At 39.4% G+C, this 11,648-nt stretch overlaps 1 protein-coding gene across 4 annotated transcripts in view; it reads left to right on the forward strand.

The window, feature by feature from the left end:
* The window catches only part of foxn3 (forkhead box N3), a 138,601-nt gene that overhangs the window by 41,855 nt on the left and 85,098 nt on the right, over nucleotides 1-11,648 (forward strand). For 3 of the 4 annotated variants that reach the window (XM_017715059.2, XM_017715061.2, XM_017715060.2), the window contains exon 2: nucleotides 5,483-6,045. In XM_017715059.2, the coding sequence (XP_017570548.1) occupies nucleotides 5,497-6,045 (549 nt within the window). In that variant the 5' untranslated portion in view covers nucleotides 5,483-5,496. Of the gene's footprint in view, nucleotides 1-5,482; nucleotides 6,046-11,648 lie in introns of those variants that run through there. The other variant, XM_037541955.1, reaches the window with a different exon arrangement.

An 11,648-nucleotide genomic window follows, 5' to 3' on the forward strand; every position in this document is an offset into this window, starting at 1 on the left:
TTTTTTCACCTTGGCACAAAGTGGAATTTAGTGCTACTTTTTGTGTTCTTTTGTTCTTTCATATTCAAGTGACATGTCTTTTTCATCTGACACAAGTTATTTTTCTTGTTGTATAAGGTATATGTCTTTTATCTAGAACCACTCCTGTGAACAACCCACCCCCCCACCCCCACCCCAGGGGTCCATGACCCCAGGTTAAGAAGCCTTGATCGAGATCCTATTTACTATCTTTGAAAGAACCTGGTTTCACACACGCTAATTGTTCCAGAAATACTATTTTTAACACATTATTTAGCACAGAAGTGCAACTTGGACATCTTGACATTTCCAGTAAACTCTTTGTTACTTTCTGTAAACCTGCAGAAAACACATGACTGGAGAAGAGAGAGCATAAAAGGGACAAAGACTTAGAAAGAGAGAACCGAGAGAGAAGGGCATGAGGTCGAGAGGCTGCTCAAACTGATCCCTGTCACTGTCAGAGAGGATTTAAAAGGCTACTGCCTGTTTTTCTAGTGTTGTATTCTTACCATCTGAATGTGTATTTGATTGAATTTCCATTACCGTTTGCCCTGCGGAGTTAGCTGCGCTGAGGCAGGGGGCATTAAAGGCAAATAGATCTTACTGATGTTATTGATACTAAAGGAGACCCACGGGGCCGGACATGGATTTCTGGACTCCAGTTAAAAGTAGATTATTCCTTTAAATATTTTCCTTAGAATATGCAGAGTGCATCACTTCTGTTGATTATAAGTCACTATTTACAGTGTAAATATGTGAGCTGACTTGATTGTGCTGTAATTGTACAGTATTTATCAGGAGCCAAACAGGTACAACACTTCTAAAAAAAAAAAACATAGAAAATCAACATCGGCTACAGTGAAGGATTTGTCAGTTAGTGACTTCAACTTAACCTTTTAGAATCCCAGGATTTTCACATGCCAAGTCTTATTATTCAGCAACTACGTGGACTTCAATGCAAACTGGGCATGTTACCTCTTAAATGGCCAGGCCCTGATAGCAGGTCCGAACTTTTATTAAACCATTTTATAAATGAACTCTTTTAGTTAGTTTATGCAATTAGTCATTAGTCATGCTATGCAATGTCCACCTGTTTTGGAGGTCAGTCAGTTTTTGCACTATGCATTCTTTTTCTTTGGTTATGTTGGAGATGTGAATGAATTTAACTCTGTAAGCCAATTGGATTTCCCCTTCATAGGTGAGCAAGCAAGTCAGCATTATTAAAAGTGTTTTTATTTTATTTAAATGCTATTTATCTTTGTAACTGTACACAATTTGTTATGAAGAAAGCTGCAATTGTACTGTCCGTTGTATCTCAGCACGGCTGTCTTTGTGGAGAGATGTGTATTGTTTTGTATAGAAGGGGCTTCTCATCCATTTTCACTCCTCATTGCTCGTCAGCAGCTCAACACAGAGTCATATTTTATAACGTCTTTATATTGATGAAAAAGAGTGGATTTCAATTCCACCAGTGGAAGGAACGCTAGGGGTCTGTAGAGAGAGGCTACAAAAGAAAAGCTTCAGCCAGTTTGCGCTGCAATACACAATAAGTCATAGCATGAAATAGGATGAAGTAAAATATCCTAGAAAGTTTCAGTTGTGTGAAACTTTATTATGTCATTTTTAGTGTGAAATGTCAAGTGATTGTATGATTGAAACAGTGTGTGAAAACTGGCGTGACTGAAAGTACTGGCCATTAAATAATAGATTTGACCTCATTCTTCTTTGTGTGGAATGTATGTGTATGTGGGTGAATGGTGCAAGGTTCACAATAGAACGAAAGCTGTTGGTGGTCAGTGTTGGGACAATGACTCACAAAATGTAATCCATTACAGACTCATATTTACGTAACTAATAATGGGATTACTTTACTTAATACTTTCTGGGTAAAGTAATTTAACTATTCATTACTTGACTTCTAAGTTACTCTCTAAACTTAAGAGACAAACCCAAAATCTAAGGGAAAGCACAATCTTTTTAGAAAGAAATAGTCAATCATTTAAAAGGCCTGTCATAATTCCTGCATTTGAACAAGACATGGCCTGTTATGCTTGATTTAAAATGTGTAATGAAAACTGAGCAACTAGTAGAAACAGTTGCCTCAATGTACAGTCTTTAAGAATGAAATGTGAAGGTTGAAGAGTTGTTTCAGAACAGAAAAATCCAGTCTGGCCTGTTTAAGTGAGATTTGAGTTTTAATTCTGTCACAGAATATAATAATTAATTAAGTCAGTAACTGTAATGTGATTACAAGAATTTAAACCATCATGCATTACAGTACTTCACTACAGAAAAAAGTCATTGTATTACTGTAATACGATACAACATTTCTTCCCCAACACTGTTATACTGAATAAACTGGCTGTGTTTTGTTGGCAGTGCTTCACACTTGAGATATGCATCTTCAGCCAGCCAGAGCTGTGTTGTGTGATAGAATTTACTTCTTGGACATGCTGGCATGTTAGACGTTCCTGAGCTAAGAGAATGGAATGGTTGTGCTGGCGTGGTGTGGCGTGGTGTGGTGTGTTTCTGGAGCTCTGTTCGGTTGCTTTGAAGCACGTTAGCTCCTATTCATGCAGCCTCAGTGTAATGTGAGTGCAGAGGAATCTCAGTGCTTCTCAATGGCTCCATTTTCAATCTATAAACCTCCTTGACGGGGCTGAATGGGCTGCTTCACATTTCACCTGCGCATTGTGTTTGCCTGTATGTGTGTTAGCTCTATCAGCCCCACTCATTACAACCTGCCTTCAGATTGCGCAGTCATTTTAAAGTGCAGCAGATATTTTATATTCCTGTTAAGAGAAGCTTTTAAATTCTATTTAAAAATGCATGAAGATCTTGTAACAGTCTAGGACTCTGAACATGTTCTCATATTAGCAGAATCTATGCCGTATTGCTTTTAACCTCTTAGGCCTATTATTCAGTTATTAGTCTTAAGGCACATGATTTTATTATTTCTTCTTTTTACCCCCACCCCTTGTTTTTGAGTCACCTTGCCTCTTGGAACTGAGGTACAGGGGGTAGTCTTCCTCTATGAAATAGGACAAGAAATTAAAAAGAAAATTTCATTATCAGCTAATAGCGGTGCTCTGCAGGCGACCCTGCCAGTCTGCAGTGATAGCAGAGTTCAGCTCCTCGCTGCTGGGCTTTAGATACATTTAGGGAATCATATGCCTTCAAAGAGGGGAGGGGAGGGGAGGGGGGTCAATTATTTATTATCACCCACCCCTAATTCTTCAGTGTTAAGAAGCTGAATTGGCTCTTCGCCAACTTATTGTTCAAATTTTCCTGTTCCACCTTCAATGGAGCAGTAGTTACATTCTGGCACTTCAGGCGTCAGTTTAAGGTGGAACGGGAAAGTTAGCTAGCTACCGAGACATACACGTACTGTTAGTGTTTTTTTTTTTTTAATGCTTGTTATGAAGAAAATTACCATAATACATTGAAATGACATTAAACTACGATGACAATGGTTGCTGTAATTTTTAATGGAGAAGTTGCTCACATTTGTGGCTTTCTTTGGTCACTTGCCAGTTTTTCTTTTTTTTTCTCATAACACTCTGTTTGGAAGGTTATGTAGCCCTAACACTTCACCCTACACCTCTATCCTAAAAAAAAGAAATCAGGACACCCTACCCCTAGATGTGAACACACAAAACGGAGGACTAAGGGCCAAGTGGTAGGGGTGAGGGATGAAATAGGATCGGGTCTTGGTAAACAAAGTAGAAATCCTGTTGTTGAATGAAAGTAAAGCTAATTTGCTGAAGCAAAAGTATAGTGTTCTATTTATGTTTTTACTTAGGTTAAGATACTTAACCTAAAGTACTTAAAGTCAGCCTGAAATCAGAATGGATCTTGTCCATTACCTTTTTGGTTTATGTCCTTGGTCATATTAGGCACAATCCACTGTCATATTAGCCACAATCTTTGATTGAAGTGCTTTAAATTATGGTATCCAATAATATCTTATGTTTTCTCTCCTTTCCTGTTGCCCTGACCAATCATCAGTCATCACCTCTGCTTCTGTCTTATTCTCCTCACTTTACTCGCCTGCTTTCAGTTTCAATTATTGTAAAGTAATCACTTATGAGTTATTTCAGCTTGTTTATGCTGGAAATCCTGTTCATGGTAACTCGAGTGAGAGAGGCAGCGTTTGCACTGTTTTCTAAAGTTCTCTGACATGCTGTGAGGCCATGAGATGGTTCAGCTGATGATGGAGGAATACACACACACACACACACACACACACACACACACACACACACACACACACACACACACACACACACACACAGTCTCTTGCTCACACCTTACACTCATACATGGGGTTATTTTAACAATAACCTGAATTTTCTTCCTGAAGTTCTTTTCTCTCATACATGTAGGAAAACCCATGTAGAAAAAGCTGCTAAAAGGCTAGCCTGCTAACCAGCACAATCAACATAGTGTTTCAGAAACTACCGAAAATGTGCAATCAAGATATTGTAGATATTGTAGTACTTCATTTTTTGACCAAATCTGTGTATTTGTATACATATATTTTTTTCTTTTCCTATTTTACTGTAAGAGTGAAAGGCCTGCTTTTCTTTCCCCAATTAAATCCTGAGAAGTAAAATTATGTCCCACCTAAGATTATTTCCCGCCCGAGTATCCCGTTTCACCCAGAAATACATCATCATGGAAGAAATGCACTCTGAGTTCCAGTTCACATTGGGCCTCATTCACCAATGTCTTTCTAAGTGTTCTCTAAAAATTGTTCTTGAGAAAGGTCCTGTCACAATTGGTTCCTCCCACTCCCCCATGTGCCTTATTTACTTCCCGGTCGTCCGCGTGTTTTTTTGTTTTGATTTTCACCGTCCTGCCCCCTTGTTTTGTGACTCTGCCACTGATTGCCCCTGATTCCTGTGTTTGCCCTGGTCTGTGTTGGTCTTTGTTTGTATGCTTGTTTGATGTGCTGTCTGTATGTGCTAATTGTGTTTTATGTTTCATTAACTATTGAAGTGTTTGGTGTTTGTTTTGCTTATGTTCTTTGTCATGTCTGACCCGCATTCTCTCCTTGTTGGCTATTTGAACCTGGACCGTTTCGACCATGGATTTGCCCAAAATAAAACTCACTTATCTCAACACATGCGTCCGCCTCCTCGCTCCATGTTACAGGTCCTAAGTAGGAGTTGACGTCAGATGCTTAACGTGTTCTTAAACCATAGAACTGTTCACGCCTTTGTGCTCTTGAGTGTGTAGTTTCTGTTCTTACCTGTCAGAATTTTCATGAAAAAAAAATGCATCAATGGGTTCTAAGAAGAAATTTCTTCTTAACAATGGTTGGGGAACAAGGCCCATTATTATTATTACTATCATTAATATCATTATTATTATTATTATTATTATTATTATTATTACAGATAGAACACTTCTTTCTAATTCAAATCTTTTAACATTTCCTGTCTTTCCTTTTTTTCTGCAGGAGCCTTGGTCTAAATGGGTCCGGTCATGCCTCCCAGTAAGAAGCCGGAAGCTTCTGGGGTCAGTGTTACGAGTGGCCTGAGCCAGCTGTACCAGGCGGGTTCCATCACGCGGGTGCTGCGGGAGGTGGAGGAGATGGAGCTGGCCCTGCCGCTGCCGGCCATCAAGCTGGAGAAAGCCAGCATGGAGGACGAGGAGCTGACCAACCTCAACTGGCTCCATGAGAGCAAGAACCTGCTCAACAGCTTTGGCGACCCTGTGCTGCGGAGCGTGAGCCCCGTTCAGGAGCTCTATGACGACACCCCGCCCTCTCCTGCCCCATCAGACGTCCCGTACGACGCCAAGCAAAACCCCAACTGCAAGCCTCCTTACTCTTTCAGCTGCCTCATCTTCATGGCCATAGAAGACGCGCCCTCCAAGAGGCTTCCCGTTAAGGATATATACAACTGGATCCTGGAACACTTCCCATATTTCGCCAACGCCCCGACGGGCTGGAAAAACTCAGTCAGGCACAACCTCTCCCTCAATAAGTGTTTTAAGAAAGTGGACAAGGACAGGAGTCAGGTAAGGATGCTTTTTCGGAGCTCAGCCTCAGCCCATAAATCATTTAGGGGCCAGTGTGGGAGGTGCAGAAATAGCACTGCTGCTTTGGACTCCCAGAGCCTCATCCTATCTCTTTATCCACCACTCTTCAACCACATGCTGTGCTTGTAGCAGAATGCCTCTTCTGATAATAGCACCTCAGCCCATGTCAATTGAGCACATCAGCTTCCCTTTACATTGTAATTTCGTGATGAATGGACTAATAGAAATCTCTTTGCATTCGCTTACATTAAACGTTGAGGGCATTTTTGCCCTCTCCTGTACACTCACATATTTAGACGGTGATGACATCATGTGTACCCATATTAATGTAAAGCAAAATCTTTCTGTAATGCCTGCTGTGTTCATTTTGTAGTGCTTGAATCTTGAGACAGCAAATGAAGTCTTGGCCTTCTCTCAGTCACGACTGTAGTTTAAAGGCTCATGCTCAACGTTAAATACAGACACTGATACAGATGGAACCTTCTGTCCGTTAATTTCGTCCGTATTTGTGCATGTTTTCTGAGAGCTTATGGATACAGAGCAGTACCACCAGAAGCTACAGGGACAGTGTAGCAAGACATGATGCCTGTTTCTCCCATTGGGAACAATAGCGAAATAATTCTACATCCACCTCATAAAGTATTTAATGGCCTCACGGACCACTGCAGTCTTCTAGGTTTCTCAAACACTAGAGGGCGCTCCCGAGCAAGTCCAAAATATCATAGTTTATTTTAAATGTAAAAGACATTATTTTCTTGAAAACATTTTAATGCTGCTGTTGTATTTTTAAACACTTTTGAACTCGAGTTATAGGAGTTTAAATGCCACCTCTTTTACTTCCACGATGTTGGTAAGCGCGAACAGCCAATGAACTGCTCTGCTCCCCCAACCAATTAGCACTCAGTAGCAGTGATGTTAGCGTCCTGCTGCCCAAAACCTGCTTGCTGTAGATAAAAAGAAACATACAGGTGAGTTTTCTTTGCTTTTTTAGTGAAGTACATCCTTCTAGTTTCTAAAATTAAAGGAACATTCTGAGCAAGTGATTAGAAACTATTTAAACTTTTCATTTTTAGTTGTTTAGCTCCATTTACTCTCATTCATTGAGGGCAGGCTTGCAGGCACCCTCTGGCGTTTTGCAGTCATGAGTTTTATATACTGGGGGAAATAGGAAGCGGCCAGGCTCCTCATAAACCGGCTCTGGTTGCTGATTACGACTTCCACCATCGCTAGGTTTTGTTATTGTCAGAAAGTTTTTACTCCGGACTGCCCTCTAGTGGATGTGCTGCTTAACATCCGTTGCCAACGTAAAAGAACACATGGACATCTGTTTGCAGTGATGTTTACATCGTTTGAAACAGACATTCTTTTTTGCAAAACAGAGTACATATGAGCCTTTACAGTGTCTTGGTTAAACACAAGGGCTAGATTTTTGGTTTTGGTTAGCCTCATTTTTGGTTTTTCCATCAGCACATTTGTGTAACATGTAGCATATGTAGCACCAATCTGACTGAGAAGTAGAATCTTTAAATATTTACATGAATTTCAGGCTATCTTAGTGTTTTTCCCTCTTTTGCTTTAAAGACAGAGTGCAGTCAAGCTGACACGGACTCTGGTCACTACCAGTAACAAAAGCCTCTGATAAGTAAATCCAATCCAGCTGTGAGTCCTCTGAACATGAGCTACAATAGAAGAAATAAGACAATCAAGACAAATAAGACCCAAAAAAATCTGACAAAGAAATCTGTTTTAACATTGGCAGTGACACAAATTTGCTTAAATTTGAATAGTGACCCAGAACCCAATCATTTATTGGTCCACTGGTTTGATAAGGTCAGCACCACACTGACTGTTTGCCACTGCTGGTCCACCCTCGGACCATCCAGATTACTGTCCTGCATACAAGCTCTAACTAGTTTTTAATTTCCTAAAATAAGTTTTAAATGCACAGAGACTTTTATTTTGGAAAATTAACTTTGACAAATATTACAAGCAACTGAGAAAAAAAAAAAATCATTAGGTCAAATGTAAAATGATTTTATAGAACATATTATTGCTGACACTGTGCTAGAATAAAACATATTTACAAAACTAATTTAGAGAGTAATAACTAAAAAAAGGAAGGAAGGAAAAATAAATAGATTGGACTGTGAGTGGAAAGTGAGCGATGATCTGTGGAATTTTGCATATTACTCAACTTCAACACTGGTGGGCTACCCAGAAAACGCTGAGAAAAATGCCAGTGGACCACCAGGTCTGCCAGAAGTGGGCCAACAGTGGTCCATTACCCTTTTGCGATCAGTGAAATAGTGCAAAACTGTGAACATTTTTTCTTCATTTATTTTGTCTTTTCTTTGTTTTCTTTTTTTTTGAACTCGTTCTGTTGTTTATTTCCAGGATTAATTGAAACGTTTTAATATGGTTAATGTGATTTTTAGACCGCACTGCAAAATATTGCAATATTGAACTTTATCAGCACCACCCAGCACTAGTGATCGGCAGTGATGGGCAGGAGGAACCTGTTTGGTTGCAGCCTTTAAAAAAGGGTTCTTCAAACATTCTTTAGTAAACACAGTTGCTATATATGCACATAACTGTGAACAGTCAAACAACCATTTGAATGCATAAACAGTTCTTTGAATGGTTAAATGGTTCATCTCTATGATGGAAAACCTACTGGATAAGGTTCTTTACAGAACCTTTCAAAAATGAATTCTTTGTAGCTCCAAAAAGGGGTTCCGCTGCTCTTCGCTGCTAAGTAGAGCATTACTGGTTGAGGACCGTAGTTCTGTCTTTTTCCTCTGTTATTATTGTATAATTCTAAGCCCACTGAATGCTGATTGATCAGATTTTTTTATGATGAGGCTCTTAAAGCAGACAAAGCGCATTAATTAGGACTCATTAGATGTTCATTGAGCATTTAGCCGCTATCTTCACAGCCCAGTAAATGCGTGTGCCTATATGTGTGTGTGTGTGTGAGTATGACTATGTGTCTGCTCGCCAGTCAGAACAGTAAAGCCGCTCCATGTGACTCTCACAGTTCACTGCCATCTGGTCTGCGGCTGTGGCGCAAAGAATTTTTTTTTGTGTATGCGTCTCCATGGCAACAGCTTTGCAGTTGACATGGAAAGTAAGCTGTTGCTGTAGCAACAGAGAAACTGCTGTGTGTGTATGTGTGTGTGTGTGTGTGTGAGGGAGTCTCTGTGCGTGCGAATGTGTGTGTGTTGTGGGCTGGGAAGGGCTAATCCAGTGGTAGTGGAGAAGTGGAGTTAAGGCAGCAGCAGCAGGGTGGGCTAGAATCCCCCCTCAGCCATCACAGAGCGTCAGGCTCATCTGTGTCACCCTGTTAACCCCTTCATGCAGCCATGCAGCGCCTTCATTCTCAGCTGAAGCTCATGGCACACTTTCGTCTGCCCTTCTTTATATGCTCCCAGGAGCCATTCAGTTACTGAACCAGGATAGCTAATAGTGTTTTTGTGCTTTTTCAGGTAAACTATTTCACTGGAAACTCCCAAAACATGCATAGTATTTGGAATTCCACCAATCTTTCAACATTTCTGCATAATTTAATCACTGAGATGTGAGCAGTCTAAGCAATATAAACAGATACTATCCAGACTGACTTGTGAATCAACATCTTATGTAATGTTGACACTGCTAATATGGTAGTAAATCTAAAAAATATGTTTACTTTGAGGACAGTTTGATCTTACAATGCTGTATATGTACCTCTCTAACCTGAATGTATTTTAAAAATGCATTTTAGATTATTAGCTTTTTTAAAAAAACTGTCAAACAATGTCCCATGTGTACTTCAATGATGAGCTTTTAGAGATTCTTCAGACATCTGGTTCCTAAAACCACCACTGTGACCAATTCTGACCATGATCAATTCTAGAGTTTCTCTGGCCTGAAGCATTTCAAATCAAACCACGCTGACTGACCTTGTTTGCATCTTAAAAAATGGTAAAATCAGCCTGCGACACATCTATGTGTAAAGTTAAGGACAGCAGTTTTGTGTTACTTTTAATAGAACTGGTATATTGTCTTATTTGACATAGCCACAGCATTTATACTCAGAGATTTTCTGCCCTTGTGGCTTGGAATAGTAAAAACACAAAGTGTGTTTTTAATTAACACGTCAGTTTTAAAAGCATTTAAAAATGTATTTCCTGTTCTGCACTGATTTTTGAGCAAAAATTGGCAAAACTTGACCATTTGGGTGTAAGCCATATAACACATGGGCAATTCACAGCCAGCACCAGGTGATTTTGGGTTAAACTAATGATATGTCCAGTCAAGCTTTAGCTTTGATGTTTGTCTCCACCTTTGTTTACTGTTGTGAGTCATAAATTGTTTTTTTTTTAGGAAAATTAAACAAAAATCTGTTCTTAGCCGTGTCTTAGTTTCTTCTGTGCTAGCTAGGTTATAAATTATGATTTTGCACACAATTACACCAAAACTGCAGTGTAGCCAATACAAAGATGGACAAATCTAATGACAGGTTAAATCACACTTCAGCTTCATCCATAGTCCTTTTACAAAAAAAGGAAAAAAAATAAAAGCATAAAATATGGGAAATTCACATAATTATTTTCTATTTTCTAGCTAATTAAGAGTTACACCAATGAAATGTTTAATCAGTGGTTAGCTTTATTCTTAGCCAAATCATTATTACTTGGTAATACATTGATTTTGGTCAAAATTAGACTGAAGAATGTATCTCTCATAAAAAATCAACATTTTACATCCTGCAATTATTTTCCAGGTAAATAAGAGTTAAGCTAGTTTCTTTGTTTTTAATTGTGGTGGGTAATAAATGGAATTTTATGCAAAATAACTAAAAATACGCTGCTGAATTGAGCAAAAAAGATCATCACAATGCCAGTTCTTTTATATTTGTTTACATTTAATCTCTTTGCTGATTATAGTTTTTGCCTCCGATGTTCAGGTCAGTTTGCTTTCGTTATCAGGCTGATTGTGCTCAGAGTTACAGGAATCTGTGCTCTATTCCTTTGTTACTGAGTTAATTTTAAGGGCCGGTGGAGAATTACAGCACCCATTTGTTCTTACTTTAGAGGATCAGTGGCGGATGTGCTGTGTGGGGCTGTGTTGTGGTCGTAATATAGGTACCTGTATTTTGTCTGACTGATTAGATCTTCACCACTTCAGACATATCAATCAAAACAATACATGAACACAGGAGAGTCATTTACATACAGGCCTCAGCTGGGAGGCAAAAAAGCTGCTTTCGCCTGTTTGCTGAAGTCCCGAAGAGCAGACTCTTGCTGCTTTTCAAATTAATTTCCAAGAAACAACCTTTAAAGGGATCATATCACGGAAAATCGTCCTCACTGGTTTGAAAGTTTGAGGTATTATGTGACTGTGTTTTTTTCCAGTCCATGTAGTCCATATATGGAAACTAAACAGAAATAAGCGTGTTTTCAATATGCTGTTTTTGTGATGTCACATTTACCACATTTACATATATCCTTCAATTCAGCCTACAGCAGTTTAGCCCCACCCATATATATCCTTTTTGCATGTTCAGGTCTAGGGGTAGGGTGTCCCGATTTTATCTGAGA

Source organism: Pygocentrus nattereri, chromosome 10 (genome assembly GCF_015220715.1).
Source record: "Pygocentrus nattereri isolate fPygNat1 chromosome 10, fPygNat1.pri, whole genome shotgun sequence".
NCBI lineage: Eukaryota > Metazoa > Chordata > Actinopteri > Characiformes > Serrasalmidae > Pygocentrus > Pygocentrus nattereri.